Raw genomic sequence first — 14,885 nt, forward strand, 5'->3', positions numbered from 1 at the left:
AAATTAAAATAAGCAAATTAAAATTGTTCATTTAAAAATATTATATATATATATATATATTAATACTCAAGTTAGAAGATATATATATATTATTATATTTTTTATAGCAAAATATTAAAACATATAAAATTTTGGTAAAATTATATATAGCGCATTAAAGCATATCAAAGGTCTTAAAATTATTTTTAACATTATTTACGGAATAATATATATATATATATATATATATATATATATATATATATAATTATATGCTAATATTTTTTTTTACTTATTTTTAAATATATATCGAATAACGAGCATAGCCAGTAGCTTATTTTTTATAAATTTTTGCTGCGGGGATTTATTTTAATTATTTAGTGAATATATATATCATAAAGAAAAAATGGACTTCCTAAACCAAATAAAAAAACGACAAAAGGAAATAAAATTATCGAATATTTTAAACTTTTCACCAATAACAAATGAAGAGAAGAATCATTTAATAAAAATATACGGTCTTTTGGCTATTGGAACGATAATAACTGCTTTGAGCTGTTATGTTGACTTGCATTTTGTGAAAGTCCCAAGATTTATAGCATCCATTATTAGTTTATGTTGTTCTTTTGCCTTGGCGGCATCATGTAATTATTCTCATTACAGTAATAACTTACTTGCAACATCAAAGAAGAGATTGCTTTATTTTGCTGGTATATCATCATCTATTGGAATTTTGATGAGTGATTATATTGCATATGTTAATTATTTGAACCCGTCTATTCTTCCGCTAGCATTTTTTGGCAGTTTATCCATATTTACCTGCTTTTCCTTGTCTGCCATATTTTCAAAAAACAGGTAAAAGGAGGAAAAATATGTTAGGCATACGTGAATTACGTACATATATATATATATTTTTTTTTTTTTTTCTTTGTGGTAATTTTCTATTTATGGGTCCCATTTAATTTTGTGGATCGTGCCAGTGTTCTTAATATGTGATGGAATTTGTCATAAGTATATGTGCTTATTTGTATAAGTACTCGTATGCATGTTCGGATGAATATTCGTATACGTGTTTGTATATTTTTACAGTTGAGATATTGCTTCTGTTTATATAGATTGGATAGCTTAAAAATTAACATAGGACATATATAATAAATAAATTTTTTTTTTTTTTCTATCCTTCAGAATTTCGATCTTTCTTGGAGCAGTATTATCTGCAGTATGTTCCTATGTAACCCTACTTTCTTTTATGAATTTTTTCATAAGGTCAAAATACATTGACGCCACCTTATTGTATGTAGGATTCTTTATGTATATGGGGTAATACTTTCGCACATATATGGCAACACATAAATACGTACCTACATACATATATATATAGCTTATAAGGGAGAACATATGTAAAGGTTTCCACCTTTTTTCAAAAATTAAAAAAAAAATACATAAATGAACATATGAATCATTATTTTTTTTTCTTGCAGATTTGTGTTGTTTGATACCCAAATTACTTTGCTTGATTTTCGTAGAGGAAACAAAGATTATATAGTAATAATTTACTAAAAAAAAAAAATAAAAAAACACGCATAATACATAAGGATCATCATTTGAATATAAAGAAATATGTGTGAATGCCTTATAATACATATATAAATATATATATTTATGTTTATATAAATGTGTATATATTTGTGAACGTACATGTGCATTTGATGTATATCCTTTTTGCATTATACTGAACTTTGCCTAATAATGATACCCGTGCAAATGTAGATGGCTATTTTCCTGTGAATATATCTTCGTTCATGTATTAACCATGTATTGTAGTACGGGAATAGAAGGTTTGATAATTTATATATATATATATTTTTTTTTATAAATTTTCCCCTATTTACAGATGCATTCTTTATGTCTATATTTAGATTTAGTTGGGTTATTTACGCATTTGTTGAGAATATTAGGTCAAAAAGAAGAGAAAAAAAAGAAATAATTTAAGTCCTGCATATAATTTTATTTGTTTTTTGAATGTATTATTTTCCAAGAAATTGTAATAAATTGAGCTTTCCAAGAAGGGACAGATATATATTTATATACGTATACATGTATATATGCACATATATAATTCTTTTATGGAGAAAAAAAAAAAAAAAAAAATATTCCTTTTTTTTTTTTTTTAAATGACATAATTGCTTGATAATTTGAAATTTTATTTTTATACCTTTATTTTTGCTTATCACGTTTTATTTTATTTTTTTTTTTAAATGTTATATTATTGTTGTGTATTTATTACTATAGCATATAACTACGTAACCCAATTGTTTATTTAAAAAGGATGTAAAAAAAAAAATTGCATGTGTATAAATTGCATGTGTATAAATTGTATGCGTATAAATTGTATGCGTATAAATGGATGCGTATAAATGGATGCGTATAAATGGATGCGTATAAATGGATGCGTATAAATTGTATGCGTATAAATTGTATGCGTATAAATGGATGCGTATAAATTGTATGCGTATAAATTGTATGCGTATAAATGGATGCGTATAAATGGATGCGTATAAATTGTATGCGTATAAATGGATGCGTATAAATGGATGCGTATAAAAGAATGCGCATAAATTTCATGTATATAAACTTTATGTATATTCTTATGTGAATATATAAATATTATGGTACCAAAAACTTCAAGTACAATTTGCATTTCTTCCGAAGCAAATTATTTTGAGAAATTAAAAAAAAAAAAAAAAAGCATGTTAATATAAACTAGTGTGATGTTTCAAAAGTAAGGAATAAATGTATTAATAACACATTCATATATGTTTGAAAATATATACTCTGATAATTCATAAAAGGCAATTTGTTTTAAATTATGGTTTAAAATAACCATAAAAATACAAGTATGTATTTACTGTACCTACCTATTATATACCTATGTACGCAAATACATATATGTATTATATGCATAGTACCTCTTGTTAGGCATATTTAAAATTTGTTCGCTGTAAGATAGTATGAAGGATTTATTTTTTTTAAAAACATCTGCATGCTTTAGAGCGCGAAATAGCTTATACTTTTTAAGTTTTCTTAATTTTCTAAAATTACGATTAAGTAATTTAACCTATATACATAATATTGGATTGCCTCAAAGAAAGAGAAGCAGTTGTAGAAGCTCCTTGAATCAGGGAGAAATGGAAGTAACTGTGAGAAGGGAAAAAAAAAATAAAAAAAGCTAGCCAACCAACAAACAACAAACGAAGAAGAAACGAAAAAATGATGTAACATACAAATTGTTATATAAAATACAAACATAATTATCTTAATATTCTTAATTTAAAGCGGTTTATGGAAATTTTTTTTTTTTTTTTTTCTTTCCATTTCTTATCTTTTTACACGTAGTATCTCTCTCAAACTATAGCACAAACAATAGATAATGAATTAATGAATGATGAAGTCGGGTACACAACAGAGCAGCTGATGGAATTAGCGGGACATTCTATTTCTCAAATAATTTTTAAGGAATATAATCCTAGGAAGTTTAATAAAATTCTCATTTGTTGTGGTCCCGGCAATAATGGAGGAGACGGACTTGTAGCAGCTCGTCATTTAAAAGAATTCGGTTATAACGTTACGGTCATATACCCTAAGGAAAATAAGAAAACCCTCTTCAAAGTTATAGAAATATTAAATGATTTTTTAAAAAATCGTGGTGTCAGTAGTGTTGTAGGTTCTTGTCGATAGTTCTTTTTTTTTTTTATAGTCTGCCATACTTTGCAGTAATTTTTAATTTTATGTATTCTGTTATATATTTTTGTCTTCTTAATTTTTATTATTAAAGAGGTTATTAAAGCTGATGGAGCATTACGAAATTGGTGTTTTAAAATTAACAACAGCAGAAGGTAAAACGTAATAAAAAAGAAAAAAAAAAAAAAAAAAAGATGCAATTATAAGTGCACAAAAAAAATATATATATAAGTACAAATGCACGTGTAAGTTGTGCGAAAGAGAAACGAAGTTCTAACCATGATCTCATCCTTTTGCGTGCAACAAAGGAAAAGACGTTTAAAACTTCTTTTTTACACATTATCATTAATTTAATGAAAAAAATATTTTTTACCTTGATTTTTTAATATTCTGATCTACTTGAACATACATTGTATTTTTACGAATTATTATGTATGCAGAAATGTTGGGGTATGATTTAATAGTAGATGCTATTTTTGGTTTTAGCTTTAAAGGAGAACCCAGGACTCCGTTCGATGCATTAATTGAGGTAAGATTTCTCTTATTTTGTATACATGACACACTTTTTTTTCATTTGGTTTTACACCTTTTGTTTAGTTCTATACGTTGTATACCGTTCTTTTTTTTTTTTTTTTTTTTTTTTTTTTGTTGAATCTAATATATCTTTCAATTAATTTTATAAAATATTTGTGCATTATTTTTGTTTACACCAAAAGTTTACGGATTAACATTTTTTTTTATCTCTGCTATAGATGATTAACAATTGCAAAAAGCCGGTTGTCTCAATTGACGTTCCCTCGGGTACTAACATAGATTCAGGTACCAGGAAAAAACAAAATAAAACGAACGAAGACAAAATAAAACAAACTTAAACGAAATAAAACGAATTAAAAGACAAAAAATAATGCAACAAATTTCGTGGACACATTTAAAAAAACAAATAATTGAATTTTAAAAATTAGGTGATACAACTAGCAGCCTTTTTGTGCATTCTGAAATGAACATATCTTTAATGCTACCAAAAGAAGGTTTAAAAAATTATCAGAAAAAACATTACTTGGGAGGGCGATTCATACCAACGTAAATTTTTTTTTTTTTTTTTACAAAAATGATGTAGTCTGGGTTGAACGCCCTACAGTGTTGTGTATATGTGCATTTATGTATGTACATATGTATGTATTTATTTATTTATTTTTTTTTTTTTTTTTTTTTTTGCGCAGTTCTATAATTAAAAAGTATAACTTAAAGGTCCCTCCGTTCCCAGGTATGTGTTTTATTTATGTAATTTTTCGTCTGATTATTTATTTCGTACATTCTTCAAAACATACACATGAAACTAAAGAAATGGCGGGAGAATGGAAAAAAATATTTCCTGTTCTTTAACTTATAGGAGATAGCTCATATGTCCAGTTATAGACACGGATATAGATATGAACTTTATTTAATGCCGGACTTTGGTCTTCCATATTTTTTTTTGTTTTTCAATTCGTCTTCTTATTACGAATATAAAAAAATTTAATAAATCATGGATAGTAAGAAAAGGCGAGTGCATGTTATGATGCCTTCATACGATTAGCAAAATTGCTATATGATTAGCTCTTGTGCATACATAGATATGTATATATATATATATGTATATAATAGTATGTATACATATCCCCAGAGATGTGAAAATAATGAAGAGCATTCACCTATTTTAAATACGAAATAGAGGCATAATTCAAAGCACTTTTTTATTTCCCGAACTTACCAAGAAATTACTAAAAAAAAAAAAAAAAAAAAAAGGTTTTTCTTCAATGCAAAGGGGACCTTAAAAAGTAAGCACGAATATAACTACTACTCTTTAAACTTTCTTAACAGACGAAAAGATTTTTTAGTAATTTTAAGTGGAATAATTCGAAATATGTTTTAATTTGCACATATTTTATCATTTTATGTTATTCAATTTTGCTGTATTTCGATATATATTCTTTTTTACTTCATTTTACTTAACTTTTTTGTTTAACTTTAAACAAAAATTTCAGCTTGCGGTGTTTTTCATATAAGAATAATGTACCAATAATGAAAACCAACTAATAAAAAAAAAATTAAAAAATGAAAAATAAACAATAATGGGATGTAAAAAAAAAAATTAAAAAATACATAAAATGCATATAGCTAAGGGTAACGTATAAAGCTTAATGTTTAAATAACGTTTTAATTGTGTACAATATGTAATTGGGGAAAATGAAAAAGTTTGTTCTTATTTGTTTTTCCTTTTTTTTTCCCTTTTTTTTTTGTCCTGTAGTAAAATAATATTTAAGTCTATAATTTCAGCTGGTCTGCTAACAACTCAAATGCATCCAATTTTACATTCGGTTTTGTGTTGGATTCCTCTGTCTTTGTGGACGTTATAGTGAAGGAGGTAAAAAAATTATTTATTTGGTCATCATCAATTTTCATCGAATTGTTCAGAGAATTCTCAAAACTATCTGACACTTTATTTGTATTATATTTGCTTTTATTATTACTTATTGCAGAAGCATTATTATGGTTTCTATAATTTGTTGCTCCGTCTATATATGATTCATTTTTCAAATTATGCATGTTCCCATCCATATCTGCATTGTCAAAAGTTCTCCTTGTTCCACTACAGATATTTTCATTTATGTCTATTAAACTAAAATCATTGTTATATTTAGAATTTTCTATATTCTGTAAATTCTTTTTATCAAACGGGTGTCTTTCCTTATCTCCGGATATTAATGCATTTATATCATTATTCGAATGGTTACTAAGTTCGCATTTTTTATTAATGTGGTCATAATTATTTGCTACACTCTTGTCAGGATTACCAATATTTAAATGGCTCAAGTCATTTATATGTGTGCTCGCACTCTGCATATTCTCCCATAGGAAATTAATTTGATTGTTATTACTTTTATAAGGATGTTTAATATTATCATTTTCGAAGCTTAAAATGTTATCATCATCATTTAGATTACTTTGGTTGTATGACAGTGTGTTTGTCTGACCCCCTTTCTGATTATAATCATTATTTTTGTTATCTAAGAAAATTAAATTGTTATTACAATTTTTTTTTATTTTGGTAGGAGCATTTACTATACTGTTTGTTGTTTGGCTTATATAATCTCTTTCTTCATTTTTTGATGTTGACATGTTTCTATATTTTGTATCACCATTTTTATTACTCATATTAATATTCATTTGAGATAAATTCTTAACATTTAAGCTGCTAAATAATTCGTTATTCTTATCGGTCTGGCTATTCATTAAAAAATCATCATTATGGTAATCCTTGTTTTCATTATATTTTTTTTTTCTTATACTCTCTTGGCAATTTTGTTTAATATCTTTTGTGTCGTGATGAAACAGGTCAAAACTGTTCATATTGTTATTTGGGCTAAAATTATTAATATTAATGTTGCTTCTACTGGGAACAGTACTACTGCTATGGTTATTGTTATAGTTATTGTTATTTGTATCGCTATTTCTGATGCTTATTCTATCGGTCATGCCGCCACCACGCATAGCACTATTAGTATCATGCTTATTACTAGGTAAGGGAAATTCATCATCAATATCTAGTAAATTTGGGATTTCTACAGTTTTTTTGAATTCTTTCTTTACAGACTCCTTTTCAGTAGAAGGTTTTTGCTGCAATCCCATCAAAACAAATATTTCGATGACATGCTTTTTTAACTGTTTAATTTCTTTGCATTTGTACAACTCTTCCAAAGTTTGATTTTTCAAGTCTTGTATTAAGAAATCTAACGTTTCTATAACTTTTTCATTTCCTTTTTTTTTTCTATGAATTAGTAGATGCCTTATAACACATAAAACTTTGAATTTATATTTCCATGTCTCTTCTTCATCTGTAAATTTACTTTTTAATTTTGAAGTCAAAATAGACACAATTACTTTTGTATCTAATGTTTCACATTTTTGAGAAAATTCGTTTAATAAATTTTCACATGGTACTTTATTAATTCCAGTAGTCATTAAAACATCATCTATAATTTTCGCTTCATATATTCCTGAAGCTTGCGATTCCTGAGGTTTTCTTGCCTTTTCCATTTTGTTAAAATTAGGATGGCAAGTTCCAATGTACCCCCCTCCTCCGTAGTTTCCGCTACAATTTCCTCCATAACTGTTAAAATTATCCTTACGCCTCATATAACTTTTTTCAAAATTTCTACTAAAAGCATTACCATTCATTATGCTCTGTATATTCAAAGAACCGTTTGCATAATTTTTTGAAATAGACGCACTAACTTTATTAATTTTATTTACAAAAGAAGAGGGAATGTATTTATTTGCAACTTCATTTAAATATTTCATAGCTATTTCTCCCTTGGTTTTTTGAACAGGGTTTTGGTTAAAATATGGATTACCAAAACCCAACATTTTACTCATATAATTATTTCGATTATTAAATTTGTTCATTGTGGAATTATTTGCATTTAAATTGTATTCCATGCTATTGGCACTGGCAGAAGTAGGACTAGTATAACTATTGCTAACTCCATTATTATACTTCTCAAATACAGAATTACCAAAACCTTCTATTCTGTTATTTTTCATCATATCTTGACTATTACTTACTGAATTCTTTACATTATTGTCTGCACCATCATATGAATATATTACTTTTATTAAATCCGTAGCTTCCTTACGAACTAACATAGATGGAGTATCACCTTTTAATTCGTCATGTACTATATTACAATTTTGACATTCCTTAATTAAGTCTATTTTCTTTTTTAAAAAGATTCTAAAATCAGATCTTTTCTTATCACATAAATGCTTTAATATTTTCAACGTTTTTAATTTTACATTTAAGTCTGTTCTCTGTAATTTCTTTATTAAATATTCACCCACAAAATTCAAAGAATCCTTGGAACAAAACGCTATCTGAGATATTTCATTGTATAAGTAACCCGGAGTAGGTTCATCATTTGATGAAGTTGCTTTGTTCAGAATCAGCCTGTTCATTTTGTTACCTCCCTTATTCTACTCCTTCGTTTTATCTTCGTTCGTTGTACCTTCGTTCTAGCTGCCTCCTTTGCCCCTTAATTTCACTCCACTTAATTATTTTATGCCTCTAGATTATTTTACTCTACTACTTTATTATTTTTCCCTACTAATTTATTACTATGTTAGGTTATTTTACGGGAATCTACTCTATCTACTCTATCCTTCCTAAAGTTTTGCAGGTAGTCATATTTTTAGCCCCCTTTACAACGTTGCTTTGTTATTACGGTGTCTGATTAGTTGTCTTGTGTAACTGGTTCCCTCGCTCAGTTATTCTATTTTGACTTTTTTTTTTTTTTTTTTTTTCTTAAATTATGTGTTATCTCCTTTGGTTATATTTTCCTTTAAATGTGATTTTTGTTTTATCGCCACTAGTATGTATACCTGATATATTCCTTCGATATAATCTTTTGGTATATTCCTTCGATATAATCTTTTGGTATATTCCTTCGATATACTCTTTTGGTATATTCTTTTGATATAATCTTTTGATATAATCTTTTGATATAATCCTTTGATATATTCCTTTATGTCTTTTAATTGCCCTCCTCTTATTACATATGTGATAAATATATTCCTCGCAAAATTAGCTCTTTATTTATCACCTTTTTAATATCCAAACTTTTTGCAAATATATTATATACATATATATACATGTGTGTATTGAAATGGTTTTTAAGTTGATATAAATAAAGTATAATATGCATAGTCACTTTAGAGGGCAAATATATAAGGGTTAATTGCACACTCCTAAAAATATTTACCTGCTAATATGTTGTTACAGTACCGGTTTTTTGGTATATTATTATATACGTAAAAAATGTTGTGCACACATTATGTTAAAAAAAAAACAAAAAAAAAAAAACAGAAAAAAGGAATAACACAGAAACGCAAAAATGCATAAACAGATAAACGCTTTAACGCATGAACGCAAAAACGGAAAAAAGGAAAACAAAAAGGAGATTTAATAATACGTCGATATTTTTCTCTTTTATTCATCTTTTCCCCTTTCCTTCACCTTTCTCTTCCACACCTTCTCTTTTTCTATTAATACAATTTATAAATATTTAAAAAATTCCTGATTATTATTATTTAAAAAAAAAATGTTAGGTATTACCTACAGTTTTCAATTTAGCTAATGCATTATTTTTTTTTTTTTTAAAAGAGAAAAAAACAGTAAGGTAAAAATATATACAAATATATTATTTATACATAAATATATTGCGCATAAAAAGAACCATTTGGTTAATTTAACAATTTGTTTTATGTACGTATTGACCTCTCCACATACACTTATGTATTTACATATTTTTGTACAATCCTCTTTTAGTAATAAAATTACATATTTAGCATCTTGATTGTACATAGTAATATATAGCATCACAAAATGTACAGTTTTTTTTTCTTTTTTTTTGTTTTTCCTTTGTCTTTCTTTTACATTTAAATATTCAAAATAAACAATTTTTACTCATTGAAATAGTCAATGAACTTATTTCAGTTTTTTTTTTTTTTTAAATTGATGAAAAGAAGTCAATTAAAAAATGTAAAGTGCAAAAATTGTATAAAAACTAAAAAATTTTCACCTTGACAAATATGTACGTATATATTTATATATATATATTTATATATTTGTATATATATTTGTATATATGTTTGTATATATGTTTGTATATATGTTTGTATATATGTTTGTACATGTATTTATTGTATACATATATATATTTTTTTTTTTTTTGTCAATGGATAAACATATGTTAAAAAGTAATACATATTTGTAGTTATATGGTCTTTAAAAATTGTATGTGCACACTTCTATTTTGTTTGTTCGTTTATTTGTTTTCTTCTATTTTATTTAAATCTAGGTTATTTTTTTTTTTTTTTATTTTGCTGCGTTATTGTTTTGAATATTACCATTTTATCATAAAAAGAACGTTACTATAATAAAATATGATTTAAAAAAAAAAAAAAAAAGGAAAAGAAAAATAGAAAGAAAAAAAGAAAGAAAAAAAATGTACAATGTGGTACATTCTATAATTTTCATAAACACTTGAAAGGTGAAAAATAGATGAATAAATAACGATATGTAAAAGCAGAGATTAATAAAAGAAAATTCATAAAATGCATATTTAACTGCTCTATCTCACTCTGGGGTTGAAGCTTAACTACTTATGACGGCAACAAAAGGGCAAATTTGATTAAAATTATTCATCACAAAAATTAGTTCAAAATTTTAGTTGTACGCCCATGTGCACTACTAGGAAAAAAGGGAGTTTCGTTTCTCCACAATTTTGAATTTAGAAAAAAAAAAAAACAAAAAAAAAAACAAATAAATAAATAAACCAACATACAAACGAACAAACAAGCGAACAATAAAACAGTTACACCAAATTGAGTGTACCTGTATTTTATCAACAACATTAAGTTCGCGCAAAAATGTATAAACAAACAAGCCATTAATACAGTAATAGGCAAAAAGTTTGCGACAGGAATGGATAAAATGAATTAAATTGCGTAAGAATACAAATAATCCTTAATTCTATGGAATAATTTATTAAAATTCACGTTAGCATAAACTAAAATCAAGAAATTAATTATGTATATGTTAAAATTGTAGTCAATCATTTTGCTCATGATGTTTATTATGTCATTTTTAGATGAGTCAAAATTTAAATTGTTTGAATTTAGGAATAACACAAATTGTTCATTTTTATATGTTAAATGAAAGTGATCTTTGAAGAGGTCTTCAAGAATATTTGTAATGTATGTAAATATGTTATTAGTAAAAGCAGAAATGCACGACTGAAAATATATATTCATTACATAATTTAAGAGTATATTATTATCTACATTTGTATCTGTACTGATGAAAACCAAAATTTTCCTTACTGCATTGTGAAACGGATTATATGCATCTTTATATATGCTTAAAAAGTTTAAAATAAAAATTTTTTCAAAAAAAAGAATGGAAATTTTACGCGCATCTGAGCTAATTTCGGAAGAATACTTCATATTGTAATTATTTATGTTTAAAAAATAATACAAAAGCTCATTAATTGTTGTTAAGTCATTTATATAATACAACTTTTTCTCTAAACAGATAAAAGTATTTTGAATCATATATTTATAAGTATAATGAAATAAAAATTCCTGTACATTTCTAATTTTAATTACATTCATATTTAGTAACTTACCTTTAATGTGTTCATACACATCTAGGTTATTTCTGTATAGTAGTAAGAAAAATTCTTTGTTATTTTTATAAAAATCCTTTTGTACCTCCAGATTGGTTCCATAACTATTGTTATTATTTATAAGTCTATACAGACTTGATAATAATACTTCAATTTTATCTGAAGTAAAACTGGAAGAATTTGAGAATTGCCCTATTCTAATACGTTCATATAAATAACCTAAATATGATAATACATATATATTATTTATGTGAGTACTTATTGATATAATATAGAATAACAATATATCTATATCTGTTGTTTTGTCTAGACTATTAATAAAATATATTAACATATTTTTGTAATTTATTGAATTTTCTAAACTTGAAAGAAGTATTGGTAGGTATTTCCTTTTACTGTTAGTACCTTTCGTTTTAATATAATGATTAATGCTATCTAAAAATTTTACATGCGCCAATAAATGTACAGTATGACTTTTATATACTCTATTATGTTTCATATTTATTTTGCTCCCATCGGTGGCATAATAATTATCATGTTTGTTTGCACTCATATTTTCCGTTGTGTACCTGTTCGTATTTAGTAGCACACGGGAATGTAGACCTCCAGACATATCGATGCAGATGTAGTTCTCTTTATATTTTCCTTCCCCTTTTTCTTCCCTTCTTTTGTCATCATTTTCAAAACCCATTTCGCCATGCCCATTGTCAGTATTGCTATTATGAGAAAAATGCTCATTATGCATTTCTTCTACATTACTGTTTTTATTGTTCTGGAGTATGTACTTTTCATTACTATATAAATATACTGAATAAAGTGTATCTACGCACTTATTAAAATACTTGCAAGTTACAACTGTGCTAATTTGTGGAGATTCGTCACTAGGTTGTTTCAATTTTTCTTCGATTAACTTAAGAATAGCATATTTCATACGACTATTTTGAAAGTTTTGGAAAACTTGATCACCTTCAACATCCCAATTATCTGCACCCCTTCCAACAGTCCAAACATTTTCCACCTCTACAACCCGTTCAACGTTTTCCACGTTTTCTCCTCCCTCAACATTTCCTCCTACCTGCAGCAGCAGAAACAACTGGTGCATGTCTAAATTTGACAGCATTTTATAATTCCTTTTAAGAAAGGAACAAAAATTAAAGAAATATTTATTTTTTTTATGTCCAAACTCGCAGACTTTTTTAATGCCTGATATGTAGTAAAAGCAGTCAATGATTGTGTAAAATTTTGTCAAGTCATATAGGGCGTTTTTATTTTTTATGTTTTTTTCTTTTTCACTTAAAGCTAATTCTACATTAGATATATCTATTAATTGAAGAGAGTTATCAAGGACACTAACAAAATGATCAAGTAATTCTTCAGTATATATATTATTATGCATATTATTATGTATATTATTGTACTTATGGCACAAAAAAAGTATTTCCGCTATTTGACTTAAGTGCAAACTTTGTTTTCGTTTGTAAAATAAATAGCTGCTATATTTAATCAGCGCGTTCGCAAGTTTACATATTTCACGATGAACGCTACTAATATCATTCAACGAGTTAATTTTTGCATCCTTTTTAAATTTGTTTCTTATTAAAAAAACATTGTAATTGTTAAGGTAAAAATGTGTGTCACCTTTTTTGTAACTATATTTGTTTTCAAAGTAGATGTAAAATAAATGAATTAATATTAAATCATTTGTTTTGAAATTATATATATTATTTATAATATGCTCATTTATTTTTTTTAAATATACGATATTCATGTTGTGAACAAAGAAGCTATATAATATTAGTAAAACCTGTTTTACGGTGAGGCTATTTAATGAATTCATTATATAAAGGTACACTTCCTTTATATTTAGTGCGCTTTTTACATCATTACATTGCTTGATAGTGATAGCATAATTACAGTAACGTTTGTCATATAGTTCTAAATTTGTAGATGCATGCATAGAATCATCAAAATTATCATGGATCATCATCATCATCTCTTTTTTTTTTTTTTTTTTTTTTTCATCACCTTTGTTCATAATAACATTTTTATAAAGATAAGAAATCCCTAAATCTATATTAGATAAACCATGCTCCTCTTTATATTCCTTTTCTGTGCCATCTTTAACATCTTTAATTAACTTAATAAGATAATTGCTGTTTTTTAGCTTCTCATATAAATCATTGTTGCTAAGTAGATGAAATTTACGAAACTGTAAGAAGCATTTTGCTTTTCTCGAAAGAAGTCTATGATGTTTTGCCTTAAGCCGTAGGATCATAATTTAGTGTTTATATAAGAAGTATTTGTGGGTGGGTATATGGTTGTATGTGCATTTGTGCTTGTTTACATATTTGTAAAGGCTCACGTGCACATACCCCCCCCCACACATATATATACACACATATATATACACACATATATATACACACATATATATACACACATATATATACACACATATATATACACACATATATATACACACATATATGTATATATATATTTATATATGTAACACCTATACATATAAAAGCACAAATATATCCACCTTACTGTTCAACACCAAATGTATAATAAGCGGGCAAAATATTTTTATTCTTTTTTTATTTTTTTTTTTGCTTTCATTATTTTATTATTTTAACATTCAGCTATTAGCTAGGCTACTTATTTTGCTTTCGAGGTGGGTTACTTAGGAAACATCAATGCTTTAAGTGGCTGATTATATGAATATATATATATAAGTATACATTTATATGTATGAACGTACAAATAACGCATATTTATTCTGTATATATTTACATGCAATTACTATCTTATGTGACTTTACACCTACCCCCCATTTTATTTCGTTATCGACAAATTAATTCATTTGTTCGGCATTTATATAGATTTAGAGGAAAAAAAAATAATAATAATAAAATAAAAAACATAAATAAATAAAAG

The 14,885-nt window shown here is 26.1% G+C and overlaps 4 protein-coding genes across 4 annotated transcripts; 2 read left to right on the plus strand and 2 right to left on the minus strand.

The window, feature by feature from the left end:
• Nucleotides 1–385: 385 nt before the first annotated feature.
• Nucleotides 386–1,966, plus strand: PmUG01_12057100 (bax inhibitor 1, putative; the record flags this gene model as incomplete). The annotated part of the gene is made up of 4 exons (XM_029006797.1): nucleotides 386–834; nucleotides 1,165–1,299; nucleotides 1,461–1,524; nucleotides 1,874–1,966. The coding sequence occupies 4 exons, from the start codon at nucleotides 386–388 to the stop codon at nucleotides 1,964–1,966; spliced, it is 741 nt and encodes a 246-aa protein (XP_028863251.1).
• A 1,024-nt stretch (nucleotides 1,967–2,990) lies between these two features.
• On the plus strand, nucleotides 2,991–5,136 carry PmUG01_12057200 (pyridoxal 5'-phosphate synthase, putative; the record flags this gene model as incomplete). The annotated part of the gene is made up of 8 exons (XM_029006798.1): nucleotides 2,991–3,173; nucleotides 3,376–3,648; nucleotides 3,815–3,875; nucleotides 4,161–4,249; nucleotides 4,473–4,539; nucleotides 4,683–4,800; nucleotides 4,941–4,984; nucleotides 5,111–5,136. The coding sequence occupies 8 exons, from the start codon at nucleotides 2,991–2,993 to the stop codon at nucleotides 5,134–5,136; spliced, it is 861 nt and encodes a 286-aa protein (XP_028863252.1).
• An 888-nt stretch (nucleotides 5,137–6,024) lies between these two features.
• PmUG01_12057300 (conserved Plasmodium protein, unknown function) lies at nucleotides 6,025–8,715 on the minus strand (the record flags this gene model as incomplete). The annotated part of the gene is made up of 1 exon (XM_029006801.1): nucleotides 6,025–8,715. The coding sequence occupies one exon, from the start codon at nucleotides 8,713–8,715 to the stop codon at nucleotides 6,025–6,027; it is 2,691 nt and encodes an 896-aa protein (XP_028863253.1).
• Nucleotides 8,716–11,256: 2,541 nt separating this feature from the next.
• Nucleotides 11,257–14,220, minus strand: PmUG01_12057400 (conserved Plasmodium protein, unknown function; the record flags this gene model as incomplete). The annotated part of the gene is made up of 1 exon (XM_029006802.1): nucleotides 11,257–14,220. One exon carries the CDS (start codon nucleotides 14,218–14,220, stop codon nucleotides 11,257–11,259), a length of 2,964 nt encoding a protein of 987 aa, XP_028863254.1.
• Nucleotides 14,221–14,885: the final 665 nt, after the last annotated feature.

The sequence above is a fragment of the Plasmodium malariae genome (assembly GCF_900090045.1).
Source record: "Plasmodium malariae genome assembly, chromosome: 12".
Taxonomy (NCBI): domain Eukaryota; phylum Apicomplexa; class Aconoidasida; order Haemosporida; family Plasmodiidae; genus Plasmodium; species Plasmodium malariae.